The sequence below is a fragment of the Salmo trutta genome, chromosome 14, assembly GCF_901001165.1.
Source record: "Salmo trutta chromosome 14, fSalTru1.1, whole genome shotgun sequence".
Lineage (NCBI taxonomy): Eukaryota > Metazoa > Chordata > Actinopteri > Salmoniformes > Salmonidae > Salmo > Salmo trutta.
Window position 1 is genome coordinate 43994829 of NC_042970.1, and position 22144 is coordinate 44016972.

At 42.3% G+C, this 22144-nt stretch overlaps 1 protein-coding gene across 2 annotated transcripts in view; it reads left to right on the forward strand.

Annotated features, from left to right (window-relative positions):
• Positions 1–22144, forward strand: part of pparda (peroxisome proliferator-activated receptor delta a) — a 33508-nt gene that overhangs the window by 3515 nt on the left and 7849 nt on the right. For both annotated transcript variants that reach the window (XM_029776001.1, XM_029776000.1), the window contains exon 2: positions 14341–14812. In XM_029776001.1, coding sequence (XP_029631861.1) covers positions 14407–14812 — 406 coding nt within the window. In that variant the 5' untranslated portion in view covers positions 14341–14406. The remainder of the gene's footprint in view (positions 1–14340; positions 14813–22144) is intronic.

Consider the following 22144-nt stretch of genomic DNA (forward strand, 5'->3'; position numbering starts at 1 on the left):
ATACCATGCCCCCTCGGGCCTTATTGCTTAAATAATCAATGGCAGAGATTGGTTTACCGTTGCTTGCCTAGATGGGTCTGACCCCCCCCCCCCCGTCAACCAAGGTAGCAACTAGCAAGCAACAGTTGTTTCCCAGCAGTGTCAGTAAGCAGGATTTAAGGGGTCTGTGATTAGTACTCTCTCCAGAAAGTGTGTTGATCTATCCAATTAGATGTGTAATTGCATCACTCAACTTATTATGGGTTTAGTGGTCGTGAAGCAAGGTAAGCTACCCTTTGGGTGCATCTCGGTGATAAGGGTCCCTTAACTTATTAGTGAATCGGACTGTAGAGGTTAGTATTGCTATAAGCATCTACTTTTCGTGGAAGCAGGATACAATGCTGGAGTTGTTGACTTGGTGTCATGTCTGTTTTTTTTCTATAAGCAAACATTATCCTCAGCCTGTCATTTGATCATGTCTTTGGCATTTGAGTAGTCATTGTTAATATTTCATATTCATTGCTCATTGGGGAGTGCAGTTTAGTTGCAGTGGCACCACACACACACTGACTAGAGCTGTGAGGACATTGTGTGGTTTCACATCTCATCAGTCTGACTAGGCAGTAACCACCGTGTGAAAGGACATGGACTTGTGGGTTGAATTGGGCATGTCTGCTGATGTTGACTTATTCATGCTGCAGTTGGATGTGCAGCAGGCACTTGCAGTGTTTCCCCTATATTCATTTAGCAGCGATGGGCCGCTGCTGCTAAAACATGGCCACCACTCCCAAAAATGTGATGTGAAAAAAAATATACACTAAACAAAAATATAAACTCAACATGTAAGTCTTGGTCCAATGTTTCATGGTGTCCTGTGGGCACTGGTTTGCTGATGTCGTTGTGAACAAAATGCCCCATGTTGGGGTTATGGGCAAGCATAAGCTACAGACAATGAATACAATTGCATTTTAACAATGGGGCATTGAATCCTGAGGCCCATTGTCGTGCCATTCATCGTCCACCATCACCTCATGTTTCAGCATGATAATGCACAGCCCCATGTCGCAAGGATCTGTGCACAATTCCTGGATGTCGAACATGTCTCTGTTCTTCAATCAATCAAATGTATTTATAAAGCCCTTCTTACATCAGCTGATGTCAAAGTGCTGTACAGAAACCCAGTCTAAAACCCCAAACAGCAAGCAATGCAGGTGTAGAAGCACGGTGGCTAGGAAAAACTCCCTAGAAAGGCCAGAACCTAGGAAGAAACCTAGAGAGGAACCAGGCTATGAAGGGTGGCCAGTCCTCTTCTGGCTGTGCCGGGTGGAGATTATAACAGGGCATGGCCAAGATGTTCAAATGTTCATAGATGACCAGCAGGGTCAAATAATAATAATCAGTGGTTGTCGAGGGTGCAACAGGTCAGCACCTCGGAAGTAAATGTCAGTTGGCTTTTCATAGCCGATCATTCAGAGTATCTCTACCGCTCCTGCTGTCTCTAGAGAGTTGAAAACAGCATATCTGGGACAAGTAGCACGTCCGGTGAACAGGTCAGGGTTCCATAGCCGCAGGCAGAACAGTTGAAACTGGAGCAGTAGCACGGCCAGGTGGACTGGGGACAGCAAGGAGTCATCAGGCCAGGTAGTCCTGAGGCATGGTCCTAGGGCTCAGGTCCTCAGAGAGTGGGAGAAAGAAAGAGACAGAATTAGAGAGCATACTTACATTCACACAGGACACCGGATAAGACAGGAGAAATACTCCAGATATAACAGACTGACCCTAGCCCCCCGACACAAACTACTGCAGTATAAATACTGGAGGCTCAGACGGGAGGGGTTGGGAGACACTGTGGCCCCGTCCGATGATACCCCCGGACAGGGCACAACAGGCAGGATATAACCCCACCCACTTTGCCAAAGCACAGCCCCCACACCACTAGAGGGATATCTTCAACCACCAACTTACCATCCTGAGACAAGGCTGAGTATAGCCCACAAAGATCTGTTCTTCTATGGCTTGCATACTCACCAGACATGTCACACATTGATCGACGTGAACGATAGCATGTTCTAGTTCCCGCCAATATCCAGCAACTTCGCACAGCCATTGAAGAATCGTACACAATCAACAGCCTGATCAACTCTATGTGAAGGAAATGTGTCACGCTGCGTAAGAAATGGTGGTCACACCAGATACTGACTGGTTTTCTGATCCACGACCCTACCTTTTTAAAAAGTTATCTGTGACCAACAAATGCCTATCTGTATTCCCAGTCGTGAAATCCATAGATTAGGCAATAATGCATTTATTTAAATTGACTGATTTCCTTATGAACTGTAACTCAGTAAAGTCTTTGAAATTGTTCCATGTTGCGTTTATATTTTTGTTCAGTATAATTGGTAAAAAGTTTTCAGTTTAAACTTAGACTAAAACCAGATATAAAGTATAAAATAAATATAATGGAGCTAAATATTTTTAAGTAAGATCATCTTTGAGAACTAACAACTACCAGAATTAAAACTAGATGGACATTTTCATCGAAAAGAACCCATGAGCACCAACAGGTGGAGTTCATAGGAGCATATTAAATTGGGTGTCAAATGAAAGCTGAGTCTATTTTTGGGAAATCTTTCAACCATTTTCCATCTTAAAAATGTGGCATAAGTCAAGGCTTTAATTTCTGTATTAACAGCTGGAAAAGAGGTCTAAGAAACCTTTAAGGACTTTCTGGTAGATGTTATCAGAAATACATCAAAACACAATGTTGAAGTAATGACCCCTGCCAACTAATATCAACACTAAAATATCATTTTGGAGAAATTGTTCACCTTTTTTTAAATTTTTTTTTAACCTTTTACCAAAAACCCACATATCTTGAAGATATTTTCACATTTCTCTCCCTCATTAGGGAGAATCTTGAAAGTTCACAAAGTAACAAGTAATGCTAGACCTACCAATTAGTTATAATGATTTTACTGATATCAATTTTGTTTATAAATTATTAAAGGGATACTTCAGAATTTTGGCAATGAGAAACTTTTATCTACTTCCCTTGAGTCAGATGAACTCATGGATACCATTTTTGTCTCTCTGTCCAGTATGAAGGAAGTTGGCGGTAGTTTGGCGAGCCAATGTTAACTAGCATTAGCGCAATGACTGGAAGTGTATGGTTATCTGCTAGCATATCCCTTTAAGTAAGTAAACTCTTAATTCTGTTACCAAATTGGTAACAGGGTTACAAAAAAAATTATTTAATGGAATTACTGCAACGGATTTGGCTACAATTGTATATTATAATAGTCACAAACCACAGTCGGGTCACCTGCTACTGTTCTCCCTTCCACTGCCATACTGCTTTCTTTCTGTTGTCTGGTGGTCAAACCAAGAGTGTTGAAACATTCTGAGTTTGGACATCCCCTCCCTCTCTCTCCCTCACGCCTTCTGTGTCAAACTAAGCATGTAACTGTTGACAGTCATTGATCAAGTCATTTTGCATGTCGAACAACCCAGGCAATATCAGTAGCCTAGTCAAACTGTGCGCTGCTTCGCACGTAGGCAGCGCATCACCTTCAGCATTCAAATGTTTGTAAAATGGCTTGCGCAATATTAGGCTTTATTAGTTGAGTGACAACCAATGTAATTTGCTAGGTTATTATCAAATGCGCTGTTGAAAATTGTGTTTATTGGAATAAAGTAGCCTAACCAACCGCCTGAGACAGCCTACCTGCTGATCGGTGCTTAGGCTACATTACATTTTATTTTGAGCAGGTTCACCATCAGCAATTGTTTAGGTTGTTTTGCTTTAAACAATCAGTGTATATGGTAATTTTTAGATGTAATGGGGAAAGTTGATAATTTCATAATAAGGACAACAATTGCTTCTACCGCACTGCACGGTCAAAGCGGGAGAAAAATAACCTTCCAAATGGTCTAAACCAGGGGTGTCGAACTCATTTTGCCCCGGAAGCCTCATTCTAGAGGTCGACCGATTAATCGGAATGGCCGATTAATTAGGGCCGATTTCAAGTTTTCATAACAATCGGTAATCGGTATTTTTGGCTGCCGATTTTTATTTATTTTTTATTATTTATTTTTTATTTTTTGTAAAAAAAAAAAAATGTTACCTTTATTTAACTAGGCAAGTCAGTTAAAGAACACATTCTTATTTTCAATGACGGCCTAGGAACGGTGGGTTAACTGCCTTGTTCAGGGGCAGAACGACAGATTTTACCTTGTCAGCTTGGGGATGCAACCTTACGTTAACTAGCCCAACGCTCTAACCACCTGCTTTACGTTGCCAAGGTAAGTTGCTAGCTAGCATTAAACTTATCTTATAAAAAAACTATCAATCATAAACACTAGTTAACTACACATGGTTGATGATATTACTAGTTTATCTAGCCTGTCCTGCTTTGCATATAATCGATGCGGTGCGCATTCGTGAAAAAGGACTGTCTTTGCTCCGACGTGTACCTAACCATAAACATCAATGTCTTTCTTAAAATCAATACACAAGTATATATTTTTAAACCTGCATAATTAGTTAATATTGCCTGCTAACATTAATTTATTTTAACTAGGGAAAATGTGTCACTTCTCTTGCAAACAGAGTCAGGGTGTATGCAGCAGTTTGGGCCGCCTGGCTTGTTGCGAACTGTGAAGACTATTCTTCCTAACAAAGACAGCCGACTTCGCCAAACGGGGATGATTTAACAAAAGCGCATTTGCGAAAAAAAGCACAATCGTTGCACGACTGTACCTAACCATAAACATCAATGCCTTTCTTAAAATCAATACACAGAAGTATATATTTTTAAACCTGCATATTTAGCTAAAAGAAATCCAGGTTAGCAGGCAATATTAACCAGGTGAAATTGTGTCAGTTCTCTTGCGTTTGTTGCACGCAGAATCAGGGTATACAGAATCTGGCTCGTTGCGAACTAATTTGCCAGAATTTTACGGAACTATGAAATAACATTGTAGGTTGTGCGATGTAACAGGAATATTTAGACTTATGATGCCACCCGAACGGTTCCGTATGTCACTGAAAGAATGTTTTCGAGATGATAGTTTCCGGATTTGACCATATTAATGACCTAAGGTTTATTATATTATAGTTAAGTCTATGATTTGATATTTGATAGAGCAGTCTGACTGAGCGGTGGTAGGCAGCAGCAGGCTCGTAATAGTCAAAGGTATATGGTTTAGAGAAATAGTCGACGTGTCATAATTCCTGTAATAACTTGCGGCTGAACTTGAAAGGGGTTCCTTCGTTATTTTACCGTTCATGTCTTCCATAGAGAATGTCTTGATCTACTTCAGATAAGGTCTGTGTTTTGTGCTTAAACCGCCTCAGCGTTTTGATACCCGTGTAAATCTCACTAGGTAACGTTTGTCAACATATTTTCATAAATCCACTCTACAAAAAAATTTATCTTCGCTTATATTGATCAGTTATATCCTATGGATATCTACACAGTTATAAAATTGGCAAGGTGGTGTAAGCCTAAACTAAACAGACCTTATTTTAAGTTAATCTAAAAATATCCTATGGAATAAATGAAGGAACCGCTTTTCAGATTTTGCTAGAAGGTGTCATGGGAATTATGACTCGCACTTTGGTAGTCAATTCTTACCATGCCCATTATTAAAATACGATTTCCTGCATATAGAAATTACAGTTTTTGTTTTCAGCATTCATCACAGGTAACTTAAACTCTATTTTTATTATTCAAACAGTTGAGAGTATTTGTCTCCTAAGCAGACTCTTCAGTATCGTTGTCACTTCAGAGCTATGTGTGTGTAATATATATATATCTCACACACACACACACACACACACACACACACAAAAAAATAACAACAATAATCGGCATCGGGTTTTTGGGCGTCCAATAATCGGTATCGGCGTTGAAAAATCATAATCGGTCGACCTCTACCACATTCGGTCTTCAACGATGTCCGGAGTGCCGCACTGAAAATGTATACATTCTTGCTGTCAAAATTAGCAAAAAATTGTCCTCTATCCATTGTTTTTGGAATTTGACGGTCTAGTGATTGTTAGCGACCTGGACAGTCAAGAAACTGTATGAATAAATGTCCATTATCATTTCTACACAGATTTGGTTTTAGTCATTTTAAAGTAGATTGAGTTTGTATTTTTATTGGGTTTTTCACACTCAACAAAGCAACAAAGCAAAAACAGGTTTTTAGGATTTAAAGAAAAATGTATCAAAAAAATGAAATAACATTTACGTAAGTATTCAAACCCTTTGCTCAGTACTTTGTTGAAGCAGCTTTGGCAGCGATTACAGCCTCGATTCTTGGGTATGACGCTACAAGCTTGGCACACCTGTATTTGGGGAGTTTCCCATTCTCTGCAGATCCTCTCAAGCTCTGTCAGGTTGGATGAGGAGCGTCGCTGCACAGCTATTTTCAGAGCTCTCCAGATGTTTGATTGGGTTGAAGTCCGGGCTCTGGCTGGGCCACTCAGGACATTCAGAGACTTGTCCCAAAGCCACTCCTTCGTTGTCTTGACTGTGTGCTTAGGGTCGTTGTCTTGTTGGAAGGTGAACCTTGGCCCCAGTCTGAGGTCCTGAGCACTCTGGAGCAGGTTTTCATTAAGGATCTCTCTGTACTTTACTCCGTTCATCTTTCCCTCAATCCTGAGTAGTCTCCCAGTCCCTGCCGCTGAAAAACATCCCCACAGCATGATGGTGCCAGGTTTCCTCCAGATGTGGCACTTGGCATTCAGGCAAACAAGTTAAATCTTGGTTTCATCAGACCAGAGAATCTTTTTTCTCATGGTCTTGTTTCTCATTTCATGTGCCTTTTACTGAGGAGTGGCTTCCATCTGGCCACTCTACCATAAAAGCCTGATTGGTGGAGTGCTGCAGAGATGGTTGTCCTTTTGGAAGGTTCTCCCATCTCCACAGAAGAACTATGGAGCTCTGTCGAAGTGACCACCAGGTTGTTGGTCACCTCCCTGACCAAGGTCCCTTTCCCCTCGATTGCTCAGTTTGGCCGGGCGTCCAGCTCTAGGAAGAGTCTTGTGGGTGGTGCCCTTCCCCAGATCTGTACCTCGACACAATCCTGTCTTGGAGTTCTACAGCCAATTCCTTCGACCTCATGACTTGGTTTTGGCTCTGACATGCACTGTGAACTGTGGGACCTTTATATAGACAGGTGGATGTGCATTTCCAAATCATGTCCAATCAATTGAATTTACCACAAATGGACTCAATTCAGGTTGTAGAAACATCTCAAGGATGATCAATGGAAACAGGATGTACCTGAGCTCATTTTCGAGTCTCATAGCAAAGGGTCTGAATGGTATTATGGTATTTCTGTTTTTCTATTTTTCAATATGAAAACATTTCTATAAACCTGTTTTCGCTTTGTCATTATGGGGTATTGTGTGTAGATTGATGAGGAAAAAATATAATTAAAACCGTATTAGAATAAAGCTGTAACGTAACAAAATGTGGAAAAGGGGTCTTAATACTTTCCGAATGCACTACAATGTGACAATTTTACTCACAAATGCACATAACTAGTTTTCTGTGTGACCTGGAATTTTAATTTAAGATCACTAGTGTGCCTAAAAAAATGAAGGATTCTAGCTTTAGAAATTGGGGGACAAAAAGCAAACATTGCCCTCCTATTCTGATAGGGGGGTAGTAGATAGCCAGTTTCCGTTATGGCTCAGTTCCGGTGCCTACATACACCCGCCGGTGACTTTCCCCAAAGAAATCAAGAGCATTTAGACTTGTCCCCCCCACCCACAACCTGTCAAACTAGTTTTCAGATTTCCCTAGTATAAGCATTTTTGAAAGTGATAATTTTGTCTCTTATGACACAGTATCAATGTAAACCAGTCCATTCATACTTTGTATAACAGAAACCCATAACCTAGATTGCAAATTAACCCATGAATATAGAATGTGTAGACTTGACTGATGTATACCATTGTGGTGGCATTTATATCTTTGGGGTAAGAGACGCAAGTAAGAACTTGCCAAATTTGTCCATCTAGGCCTATAGTAGGCTAATCCCCAACCATTCAAAGTCGCTGCCCATTTGAAATGCTTATAGTTGAAGAGCTCCATAGAGTCCACCTAGGGCATATTCCCGTCATTTTAAAATAATCCCTCTGGTCTTTCACAATATGTGTTTATCACTGATCTGGGTCGGAGGTGAATGGCCGTCCCATTTAGTGGGCACAGAGGGAGGAGCACCAGTTCATCTGGTCTGTTTTCACTGGAGAAGGGAGGAGGTGCATACAGGAGCTGGGTGGAGAGAAGGAAGAGGATAGGGGATGGGGGGGTGAGAGGGCACTCATAGGATAGAGTTTTGTGCAGTGGAGAGAAATTCACAACATCAACCACTCAGAGAATTCCACAAAGCAGAGACCTGTTGGGATGCTTGTACTATTCAACCCTACCTTTCTCCTCCCTTGAAGCAATCCCAGATCTCTGAGCGAGTGTTATTGGGGAAAGTATTGAGGTGGACATTTTTCCAATCACATAGGTCGGTGATTCCATCCAGGAAGTTGGGATGAATTTTCTAAGTGTTGAAACAGACCAGTCCCAGGGAACAAGACTAACTACGAGGCAACTCTGCCCTTGATTGGCTCTATTGTTTAAAAGGCTGTTGCCAGCAGGTCCCAATTATGTCTAATCCACTGGCTTCTTCTCCTCATCACATGTCCTTCCTTTTCTTATGTCCTCTCCTTCATGATCACTGGTCTAAAATAACATAACAAAACATGATAAACTAAGGCCTAGGGCTTGTTTGAATACTTATAAAATGCATCCCTCCTTCCTGAGCTAATGATTGAACACAATTTCCTTCACCAATTCGGTCACATCAGATCATCAGTAACTGATTATAAGAAAGGAAGGATTCACTGTCTTGTGAAGGGAAGGTGACAAGGAAAATAACCTATTTAAAAGCATTGGGACACATCCATCTACTTCCCCCTCCATCCTTCCTTCCCTCTCTCCTGTCAGTTTTTTGGCTCTTTAAGTCCAGCTCGTAGATTAACTATGACGCAGCCACCCTCAATCATTCATGCCTAAGCTGCTCTTATTTAACACTGGGAAATGAATGCGTTCTTTGCTTTGTCTTAATCGCACCAAAGCTGGGGACTGTTGGGAAAGATTTTAGAAGTTTAGCATTATGAGCCACTGCCAAGGGCTCCGGGCGGTGCGGCTCGTCTAGTCAGTCATTGATTCGTCAGAGAATGGGTTCTCTTTGATCTTGTCACTGTTATGTATCGGAGTTCAGCCAATGGGCTTTGTTTCACTTAGTGTTCAGAAATTGAGATTTGATGACGTAACTAGTTTGAATGCAGAATGGGTTGTTTGACTCATGCACACGTATACTTGCGAAATACTGTTATTAGGAGAACTGAGACTTTGGAACGGAATGTTACACATTCGCATCTCATATGTTTGCCTGACTACAATATTTTATTTTGATACGTTAATAAATACATTAATTGTGGCATGTTTACCTGCCTACAATACCCACTGTAGTGTGCATAGATTGCAAGCCCATTTTAAGTCAATAAGGCTAAATGGCTAGCTAGCCACAAAGAATTGACAGCTAATCATTTACCTGGCATAACATTAGTTTAAGGTTGTTTTGGCCTGTTAAACTAGCTAGATTATTATGATTCACACATAGCTAGCTGATAGTTATGAAAATACAGATGACCAGATTACATTAACAAACTTGTATTGCCATTAGCCTGCCAGGCAGCAGATTGAGTGAATAGGCAGTAACGTTACAGGGCATAGTTTTACTAGGTTTACTCTCGTCTCCCGACTCCCGCCCTTTCACTTACAATTTATTTATTTTTTTTTGACGGAGTGGATGGCTACCAGTGGTGACTGTGTGATATCATCAGCAAACCACAACTGATCACCTGAAGTCATTGTGAAGACCCCACAAGCGATGCCTACACTGACAGTGCAATGACATAAGCCTTCAGTGCTTCCTCTCACCTTCCTCCATCTAGCTGTTCTCCTCCTGGATCAATATCCTTTTAGCTGTTGGTTCTGTGTATCGTCCGGATGTTTATTTTCAGCGTAGCTAGTACTAGGGCCGGGACAATATCTGTGTGTATATATATGTGTGTATATATATATATATATATATATATGTGTGTGTATATATATATATATATATATATATATATATATATATATATATATATATATATATATATATATATATATATATATATATATATATATATATATATATATATATATATATATATATATATATATATATATATATATATATATATATAAAATGGCAAAAAGGAAAACACAAAGCAGACCAAACACTTTGGTCTTTTTAAAGACCTGCTGTATGTAAAATATTGTGTTCTATAGCTTGAAAAATAAATAAATGGGACTCTGGATGCCATATTTGTTTCCAACATTAGGGCTGTTTTCCTAAAGAAGTTCAATCCTCTTTGTGTTTTGTTTCCTTGCCACGATACTTATTAGTATCGCGATACTGATATCGTCCCAGCCCTATTTAGGGCTCCCGTGTGGCTCAGTTGGTAGAGCATTGTGTTTGCAACGCCAGGGTTGTGGGTTCGATTCCCACGGGGGACCAGTACAGAAAAGAAATGTATGCATTCACTACTGTAAGTCGCTCTGGATAAGAGTGTCTGCTAAATGACTTAAAATGTTAATATTTAGTACCAGGTTATATTGTAGAGCTGGGTGATATGGACAAAAAATCCATATCACAATAAAAATAATCAGATTAAAGACTTTAGCCATAGATTACGATAAGTATTTTTGAGGGAGGTGCTAGAGCTGGGCGATTATGGACAAAAGGTAATATTGGGATATAGGTAAATATTTTGCTGAATAACAATAAATGCAAATTATTTAATTTTTAATGGACTGTTATTTTACATTAGCAGCAGGGCTCTAGACAATTATTTTCCAGTGCCAAGTAAGACAACTGAGATGGTAGCCTATGATTTAAAAAAGTAAGCTATTTCATATAACATATTCAGGGAATTGATATTTTAATGCAACCTGTCAAACTAGGATCTAGAATTTCTTTTAGGCTTTTCAGAGAATTTGCAGACATCTTTGTGCATATTGGCCTATAGGCTATTATGGTTGCCCAAACAGGCAAGTGACATTTTTGTCTTGGCAACATAATTTGCTTTCACTCTAGTGTTTCGTTTGTACATGTGCGTTTGCGGGGCACAACAAAAAAAGAAACCAAGCCAAGCATCACACAGTTCTTCTTCCAAAATTCCCTTTCCCCTCCGTGTCCCATTCACTCAATTGCGTTCCGACTGCTCCCTTCACACACGCGCGCTGAGTGCGCACACAAGCTCCCGTTAGGCCTACAGAAATAAATGCCTATAAAATGGGATAGGATATACAAGCTACATTCCTTGCCAAATGATGAGAGTTATCACAAATTCAAAATGGACTGGTTGATTTTGAAGTAGGTCAATATGTTTTCCAACAATGAGCTGCAGTTTTCGAATAATTGCGTCCAGTCTATTTTTCGATTAAGCTACCTTGTGAACTGATAGTGCCATTTAGAATTGGTTAGACTAGGCTATAACCCCCCTAAACATAGACAGGTTCCACACTGAAAATATGCAAAAACTTGATATAGACAGTGTATTTATCAGAATCATTAAGCATATGCCTACTCACCAAACGGATGTCACATGCAGTGTTCAATGTGGAATTGTTCATCCATTTTGAAAATTACAAAACAGGCAGAATAAACAAAATCCAATATTTTGTATATTGAAAAGATAACATATTGTGGTTTGTAACCCTGAAAGAATTCTTTCAACTCGCCAAATTGAACCCCATTTCAAATGATTACTCTTGGATAATAACTGTTTGAGGCACGAAATGCACATCACTTCTCGCTGGCAACTTTTTTTTCATTTGGAAAAATACATTTTATTCTGTAAGGTTTTTCTTTTTTTTACTATAAATTAGGTGTCTGTTATGGCTAGAGAAATAAGAGCATCTGTCAAATAAAAAAAATGAGGATATGCCATTGCACAGCCATTGGCTTCTACAAGCAAGTGCAACTGCTAAAGTTACTGCGTTAAGATTGTGTTCCACGATATAATAGAACTAGTTGATATTATGGCTTCAATAAATTCATCTTAATTGGCACTTGCTTTTTTTATTGACTGAATATACACAGTGTCCTGTTTATTTGATACACCACCCCATTCAAGAAAATGGTTTGCTCCTACAGCAAGTGAGTCATGTTGCTGGGGCTTGCTATATAAAACAGGCAGACAGGCATTTTGGTTACTGTTCGATTGAACGTTAGAATGGGCCTAAGCAACTTTGAGCGTGGTATGATCATTGGGTTCCAGGCGCTCCAGATCCAGGATCTCAGAAACGTCTGCCCTCCTGGGCTTTTCACACACAACATTGTCTAGGGTTTACCAAGAATGGATTTGTCGCACCAGTCAGCGGCAGTCCTGTGGGCGAAAACAGCTTGTTGATGAGAAAGGTCAAAGGAGAATGGCAGGAATCGTGCAAGCTAACAGGCGGGCCACAAACAGACAAATAATGGCGCAGTATAACAATGGTGTGCAGAATGTCATCTCGGAACGCAGAACTTGTCAATCCTTGTCACGGATGTAATTTTTATTTAACCTTTATTTAACTAGGCAACACAGTTAAGAACACATTCTTATTTACAATGACGGCTTACCGGGGAACAGTGGGTTTAACCGTCTTGTCAGCTCGGGGATTCGATCCAGCAACCTTTCGGTTACTGGCCCAATGCTCTAACCACTAGGCTACCTGCCGCCCCAGATGGGCTATTGCAGCAGACAACCACACTGGGTTCCACTCCTATCAGCTAAAAACAAGAAGCGGCTCCAGCGGGCACACGGTCACCAACACTGAACAATTGAGAAGTGGAAAAATATCACCTGATTTTACGAATCCTGGTTTCTGTTGCGTCACGCTAATGGCAGAGTCAGGATTTGCCGTAAGCATCATGAGTCCATGGACCCAGCCGGCCTGATACAGGCTGCTGGTGGTGATGTGCTGGTGTGGGGAGTGTTCTCCTGGCACAGGTTAGGTCCCTTGATACCAACTGAAGCATCGGCCATTTCTGACACCTTGTAAAATCTGTGCCTCGAAGAATTCAGGCTGTTCTGGAGTGTGTATGTTGTACAGAGCGGAGGCGTTTTAAATTCCATGTCTTTAGGGTATTCTCTCTTCCCTCTTCTACACGCACCAGGCTGATAAACTGGGTGATCCCCCATGAAATCAGCTCTACAGCCTCTGTTCCCTTGAACCCTATTTCTACTTGGCAGACACACACACAGCCACTCAAGGCCAGTGGGGGAAAGTGCATGGCTGTTCAGCAGAAAGTGGGGAATGTGGGGAAAGGTCAGTGGCGCTGGCTGATCCCAAGAGCAGATCGTCCCTACACACACACACGCAGCACGCAGAGCGTCTTCAGCTCAGACAGTACCAGACACCCAGACCTTGGGCTCTCCCTCCCAACAACAGGTGTCTGTAGAAAAACACCAGCCTTGCCTGCCCCATGGCCCACACGTGCTGGGACCTGGAGGCTAGCCTACTCTGTGTGTGTGTGTGTGTGTGTGTGTGTGTGTGTGTGTGTGTGTGTGTGTGTGTGTGTGTGTGTGTGTGTGTGTGTGTGTGTGTGATTGTCTTTTTCTCATGCATACACCAACTCTCCTCCCTCTCTGGCACACAAAGACGCAGCAGTTACACTGAGTGTGTGTCGGTGCATTATTTTTTTTTTTTTTGCATACTTCCCCCCCCCCATTTTTTTTCACTCCCTCTGTTAGTGATTAGCTGGATCAGTTACAGTTGTTTAGAATCTAACACCTGGCGCTCATCTGCAGCAGGCCAACTCCAGGCCCGCATCGGAGACCTCTAACCTGGTCCATATGCTGGGTCTCTGTGGGGAGGCTGTTTCTGTCTCTCTGGGTTGGAGGTGCACTGGGTGATGCTGTCTCAGCTGTGGAGGGACCTGTTGAATGGGACCAGGTCAAAGCCTCTTATGACAAGTGTTTCCAGAAGAGACTGTGCCTGTTACACTTTAACATGGAAGCCTTTCGTTATCTCTCCAGTTAAAACAACGTTGAGAGAAATGTTTCACGGATCTAATTGGATGTCTCGTTTTGTAAAAGGCATTCCGATTGAACGGTCACTGTATTCTGTGAGAACCGCTCCGATTGATTGCAACACACCAATGTATCCTCCTGAACCACCACCAATTTGGAATAAATCATTCCTGTAACCAATCTGTAACAGATCTGTACTAACTGGCTGTTCCACTCTTCACCAGCAGGACGGGAATGGTGGCACCATGACCGAGGGTGGCTGAGAGTCAGGTGAGAAGCCACACAGCGCCATGGAGGGCACCAGGGCCACCATCTTGCCGCCGGTCAGAAGCGACGGCCCCCGACGGGATCGGAAGCGGCGTGTCGGGGGTCCTGTAAGGAAGGGGGGTGTCTGCCAGAACAGGACCGCCTCCCCACATGGGGAGTGCACCTCGGACGGAGAGAGGGAGCCGGAGTCAGCCTTGAAGGAACTGAAACCAAACCTGCTGTCGAAGGGGCTGGGCAAATGGGATACTGAGGGGGAGCGAGGAGCGGAGGTGTCGCCTGAGGGGGAGGACGGCCTTTGCTCCTGGGAAATGAACTCTCAGGACGAGGAGGCGCAGCAGCAGGAGAAAGAGGAGGAGAAACAGAAGGGGAGTAGTAACAGCCACAGCACCTCCAATACGGATAGCCCTGCCCCCTCCAGCAGCTGCACAGGTGAGAGAGACACACGCACTCCCTCACACTCACACAATTGAAATCTCCACTGTGGATAGTATCATAACTTTGATAGCTTTGTACTAGTTGATGATTATTAGTGAAATGTGTGTGCTACGTCTGTGTTGATCAGCTAGTGACATGGCTGTTCTTACAGTATGAACACACAGCATCACCTTTCACTCCTCACACAGTAAATTCCCTTTGACGTTTACTTTTAGGCATGGCTCCTATAACTAGTGAGTCCCCTCGTTAACTTGACTTGAAAGAACTGTGTTCCAATCTATACTGAACAAAAATATAAACACAACATGTAAAGTGCTGATCCCAAGTTTCATGAGCTGAAATAAAAGATCCTAGAAATATTCCATACGCACAAAAAGCTTATTTCTCTCAAATTTAGTTCACATATTTGTTTACTTCCCTGTTAGTGAGCAATAAAGACAACTCTAAAACATGCAGTTTTGTCACACAACACAATGCCACAGATGTCTGAAGTTTTGAGGGAGCGTGCAATTGCCGTGCAACTGATGGCAGGAATGTCCGCCAGAGCTGTTGCCAGAGAATTGAATGTTAATTTCTCTACCATAAGCCGCTAATGTCGTTTTAGAGAATTTGGTAGTACGTCCAACCGGCCTTACAACCACAGACCACGTGTAACCACGCCAGCCCAAGACCTCCACATCCCGCTTCTTCACCTGCAGGATCGTCTGAGACAAGCCACCCAGACAGCTGATGAAACTGGGTTTGCACAACCAAAGAATTTCTGCACTAACCTTCAGAAATTGTCTCAGGGAAGCTCATCTGCATGCTTGTCGTCCTCACCAGGGTCTTGACCTGACTGCAGTTTGGTGTTGTAACTGACTTCAGTGGGCAAATGCTCACTTTTTGATGGCCACTGGCACGCTGAAGAAGTGTCCTCTTCACGGATGAATCCCGGTTTCAACTATACCGGGCAGACGGCGTGTATGGCGTCATGTGGGCGAGTGGTTTGCTGATGCCAACGTTGTGAACAGAGTGCCCCATGGTGCCAGTGGGGTTCTGGTATGGGCAGGCATACACTACGTACGTCGACTAAAATTGCATTTTATCAATGGCAATTTGAATCCTGAGGCCCATTGTCGTGTCATTCATCGTCCACAATCACCTCATGTTTCAGCATGATAATGCTCAGCCCCATGTCACAAGGATCTGTACTCAATGAAAATATCCCAGTTCTTCTATGGTCTGCATACTCACCAGACATATCACACGTTGAGCATGTTTGGGATGCTCTGGATCGAGCTGTACGACACGGTGTTCCAGTTCCCGCCAATATCCAGCAACTTTGCAGTCATTCCACAGGCCACAATCAACAGCCTGATCGCTGTATGAGGCAAATGGTGGTCACACCAGATACTGACTGGTTTTCTGATCCACACCCCTACTTTAAAAAAAAAAAGTTAACTGTGGCCAATTCCCAGTAATGTGAAATCCATAGATTAGGGCCTAATTAATTTATTTAAAATGGCCTTGCAGACCTTTGACATTCTAGTTGTCAATTTGTTGAGGTAATCTGAATGGATTTCACCCCATGCTTCCTGAAGCACCTCCCACAAGGTGGATTGGCTTGATGGGCACTTCTTACATACCATATGGTCAAGCTGCTCCCACAACAGCTCAATAGGGTTGAGATCCGGTGACTGTGCTGGCCACTCCATAATAGACAGAATACCAGCTGACTGCTTCTTCTCTAAATAGTTCTTGCATAGTTTGGAGCTGTGCTTTGGGTCATTTTCCTGTTGTAGGAGGAAATTGGAGTGATAGGAATGGAGCGATAGGAAGGCTATCACTCCAAGATCCCTTTTACCCTGTACAAATCTCCCTTTACCACCACCAAAGCACCCTCAGACCATCACATTGCCTCCACCATGCTTGACATCTTTTCATTTTTTCTGTTTCTCACGAATGTTCTTCTTTGTGATCCGAGCGTCTGTTCTTTTGCTCATCTTAATCTTTGCTTTTTATTAGCCAGTCTGAGATGTGGCTTTTTCTTTGCAACTCTGCATAGAAGGCCAGCATCCCGGAGTCGCCTCTTCACTGTTGACGTTAAGACTGGTGTTTTGCGTGTACTATTTAATGAAGCTGCCAGTTGAGTACTTGTGAGGCGTCTGTTTCTCAAACTAGACACTCTAATGTACTTGTCTTCTTGCTCAGTTGTGCACCAGGGCCTCCCACTCTTGTGCTGTTCTGTGTAGGGAGTAGTACACAGCATTGTACGAGATCTTCAGTTTCTGGCAATTTCTCGCATTGAATAGCCTTCATTTCTCAGAACAAGAATAGACTGACGAGTTTCAGAAGAAAGTCTTTGTTTCTGGCCATTTTGAGCCTGTAATCAAACCCACAAATGCCGATGCTCCAGATACTCAACTAGTCTAAAGAAGGCCAGTTTTATTGCTTCTTTAATGAGGACAACCGTTTTCAGCTGTGCTAACATAATTGCAAAAGGGTTTTCTAATGACCAGTTAGCCTTTTAAAATGATAAACTTGGATTAGCTAACACAACGTGCCATTGGAACACAGGAGTGATGGTTGCTGATAATGGGCCTCTATACGCCTATGTAGATATCCCATAGAAAAACTGCCGTTTCCAGCTCCAATAGTCATTTACATCATGAACAATGTCTACACTGTATTTCTGATCAATTTGATGTTATTTTAATGGAAAAAACATTTGTTTTTCTTTCAAAAACAAGGAGATTTCTAAGTGACCCCAAACTTGTCAACGGTAGTGTAAAAAAACAATCCATGTCTCAATATTCTCAAGGCTTAAGCTCCTCCTTTAACCAGTCTCCTCCACTTCATCTACACTGATTTGACATCAATAAGGGACCATAACTTTCACCTGGTCATTCTGTCATGGAAAGAGCATAATGATTTGTACACTCAGTGTATGTACACAGCTACCTCAATTACCTCTTATGCCTGCACATCAACTCGGTACTGGTACTCCCTGTATATAGCCATGTTATTACCTGGTACTCCCTGTATATAGCCATGTTATTTTTACTCATTATTGTTATGTTATTCACTGTGTATGTATTCCTCATGTCAAAAAAATAAATAAAAATATATATATATAAAAAATGTTTATTACATTTATCTTTTAGCTCTGCGTTGTTGGAAAATTACTTGGTAGTAAGCATTTCACTGTTCGTTTACACCCCTTTGCGAAGCATGTGGAAAATAAGATTTGATTTTGATCTTACTGTGCTGATTTAAAACTGTGTGCTGATCTAGAAATCAAAGCTGCAATCTAGAACTCTTGACTGTACAGTCGGCCTTCACCTCCATTTTGTCTGTGTTTATACTCCCTGAGAGAAAAGTGGTGCTCAGTAGCCTGTCATTGTTTTCCAGCAAAGAGACTTGGGGGCAAATTCCCGAATTAGGAATTTACAGCCTTTCTTACGTACCTCTCAGTATTTGGTATTCAGACTTCTCTTATTCAGTCACGTAACAGGGTTTGCAGGCGATATTCCCTTGTGCGCGCTGAATCAATTCAACAGCTGAAACATTTATCTTAAGCTGTCCCGTTTAAATACGGTGTAACTTTTTTAATTAGAATTTTGTCGACAGTTTATAATGCATCAAACGGGTTCAGAAAATAGGGATCAATTAAAGACTGCCATCTATCCATCTTTGTTTCTGTTTCAGCACCAACTAGTAGATTTCAAAATACTCTTGTACATTTTAGGTTTAGGAAAGTAAGTATGAATTAAAAAAACAGGTTTGGAGAGCCTTTACGCACAAAATATATTGATGAATAAAAACTAGTGATTTGATTCATCCTGAAAGTTGTCATAGCCATGAAATATTGGAAGGTAGGGGGGAAAAATGCTACAATAGTGCTTGAACTATAGTCCTATAAATCTACCCTAATTCTCTCTGATCATGGAACTGTATGACAAAGGGTCCAGTCGTCGGGAATCGTGCTCCGGGTTTAATCTGCTATGTGTGGTCTGGGTTCCATAATGATTAAAATAGGCTACATGTCCCAACATTATTGCACAACGTTAGCCTAATATGATCCACTATAGCTTGCGACACTCAGGAACAATTTACAGACGTGACACAGGAAAGAAAGGTCAACGGAATGATCTAAAATATAAGCTATACATTTATTTTTTAAACTAACACTAAAGTGACGGTTTATAAATGTATGTGGGTATTACTGACGGTGGCTCCCGACAGTGGCAAATATTTAACATGATATAAATTGAAGTAAAACTGAGCCCCCAGCATAGGCTATAACTGAACCATTCTAAAGCGCATAAATCAACTCGGCTGGTTTATTCCCTACAGAAACCTAATAGCTTGGGTGTCCAAATGTCTTCCACGTAAATGAGGGCACACAATTAAAATTCGGAATAACGGCGCAGCTGTTTATAGCCCATTTCACTGTGGAAAAGGGTCCGCAATACCTGTCATTTTAATGATTTTTCAGTATTCTGGTTTCATATTCGTCTCCAGGGATCATAAGGAAGCAATTGTTTTAGACGATTTTATGTGCACTTACAATCCCCTTCTCGAAATGGATTACTCGTTTACCTAGCTCTTATCCATTTAGAAATTACAGTGCATGGAGAATGCTGTTATTTCTATGGGGAAAATAGACATGCTTTTTCCGCTTGGAACCGACAGGTTCCCTCGACCATATTCATAGTTTCCTTGCGCTTAAAGGTGGTGGAATTAAGTCAAGGTCAGAATACGGTTTACCAGTAGACACACCTCTGCCACACCTTCATTTCTTAGATCTCCACCCCAGACGGAATAGCGGGTGAAATAGCATGCTATTCTCATTCTTAAACTCGAGGTTAGAATACGTTTCAAGAGAAATGTGCATAAAAAGGGAATTACGTTATTTTTACGCACGCTTAACTCGGGTCGGAATTGGGGGTCATTATACATACCTCAACTGCAAATTGTACACAAATCTGAGTAAGGCCCATGGAGGACAACCTACAGTGCGACGGGCCGACGTGACCATGCCTGTAAAGAGCGCTTTATTTGACTGTTACATAGCAACAATGAATTGTCCATTGAGATCATTGTAGTGAGAAGAAGTCACTTTGCTGAGTCATGGTGAAATCCTCACAGGAGGTCCAAAGACTGCAGCAATTTCCTCTCACATAACACACTTGATCTATTTTTGAAGCGTCATGGGGCTACTCAGAAAAGACTCCCCAGTGTTAAAATCTGGTTTCCCTTGACACCGATTGGGCGTTCATGTTTCATACCCAGCTGTGATGGCTCAAACAGGGATTGAAAAGAACAAATAAAACTTTATTTAAACATTTTGAATCACAATATGCTTTCCAATAATCCTTAACAACCTTGACATAGCGTACCATATAAACAAACGGTCGGCAAGTAGTTTAACTTAATCTGCAGGCCTAGATCTCTCCAACAAATGGTTTTTAGAATGGCCAACCACGTGTCCTTGTGAGAGGGGCCATTGACTACTCCTCCAGATACAGATACCCTTTTGAAACGGAGCGCTGTTTGTGTTTGTTTAATGGCCGAGAGATTGTTATCTCTAATCCACACATACGCACACATGCTCACTTAACCACACACATCCTCAGTACATGGAGCAGTTCAGTGTGTCCCGGTAAAGGGCTCTGAGTTGGTGTTTTTAACATTGAGCTGCTTTCCCTCAGAGCCATCATACCAACCACTGTCAGACCAGCCAGCTACTGTACCCACTTACCTCCACCAGTGGCCCCTGAGTTTGGGAAACTCTGGTCCAGAAATTCTTTACTTTACTCTCCTGTATAGGATATGTTTCTATTTCCTACATTCCAGTCAGATTTGGCCTCCTCTCCCAGCTCTGCCAACCTACATTTTCCACTCTGGCCAGTAAAGCTATGCTTGTGTTTGCCTTGGAAGATAGTGAATTCGCAAAGGAACCGGAGTGTGGATAGGCTGTGGTCTAGTACGGAGGTCAGACCAGTTGAGGTCTTTCGTTTTAATTTTTTTTTCTTCCCGTAAACATTGAGAATGAGTCTGACTACATACACTCCGCTCTATTAGGCTTTTTAGTTTCTCACGATCAACGTGTATTACACACTGTACCTGGGCTTCAGGTAAACCATATCGCTGCAGACAAGTAACATCTAGTGCTTGCTGTGTGTATGTGTGTATGTATGTATATACTGCTCAAAAAAATAAAGGGAACACTAAAATAACACATCCTAGATCTGAATGAATGAAATAATCTTATGAAATACTTTCTTCTTTACATAGTTGAATGTGCTGACAACAAAATCACACACAAATAATCAATGGAAATCCAATTTATCAACCCATGGAGGTCTGGATTTGGAGTCACACTCAAAATTAAAGTGGAAACCCACACTACAGGCTGATCCAACTTTGATGTAATGTCCTTAAAACAAGTCAAAATGAGGCTCAGTAGTGTGTGTGGCCTCCACGTGCCTGTATGACCTCCCTACAACGCCTGGGCATGCTCCTGATGAGGTGGCGGATGGTCTCCTGAGTGATCTCCTCCCAGACCTGGACTAAAGCATCCGCCAACTCCTGGACAGTCTGTGGTGCAACGTGGCGTTGGTGGATGGAGCGAGACTTGATGTCCCAGATGTGCTCAATTGGATTCAGGTCTGGGGAACGGGCGGGCCAGTCCATAGCATCAATGCCTTCCTCTTGCAGGAACTGCTGACACACTCCAGCCACATGAGGTCTAGCATTGTCTTGCATTAGGAGGAACCCAGGGCCAACCACACCAGCATATGGTCTCACAAGGGGTCTGAGGATCTCATCTCGGTACCTAATGGCAGTCAGGCTACCTCTGGCGAGCACATGGAGGGCTGTGCGGCCCCCCAAAGAAATGCCACCCCACACCATGACTGACCCACCGCCAAACCAGTCATGCTGGAGGATGTTGCAGGCAGCAGAACATTCTTAACGGCGTCTCCAGACTCTGTCACGTCTGTCACATGTGCTCAGTGTGAACCTGCTTTCATCTGTGAAGAGCACAGGGTGCCAGTGGCGAATTTGCCAATCTTGGTGTTCTCTGGCAAATGCCAAACGTCCTGCACGGTGTTGGGCTGTAAGCACAACCCCCACCTGTGGACGTCGGGCCCTCATACCACCCTCATGGAGTCTGTTTCTGACCGTTTGAGCAGACACATGCACATTTGTGGCCTGCTGGAGGTCATTTTGCAGGGCTCTGGCAGTGCTTCTCCTGCTCCTCTTTGCACAAAGGCGGAGGTAGCGGTCCTACTGCTGGGTTGTTGCCCTCCTACGGCCTCCTCCACGTCTCCTGATGTACTG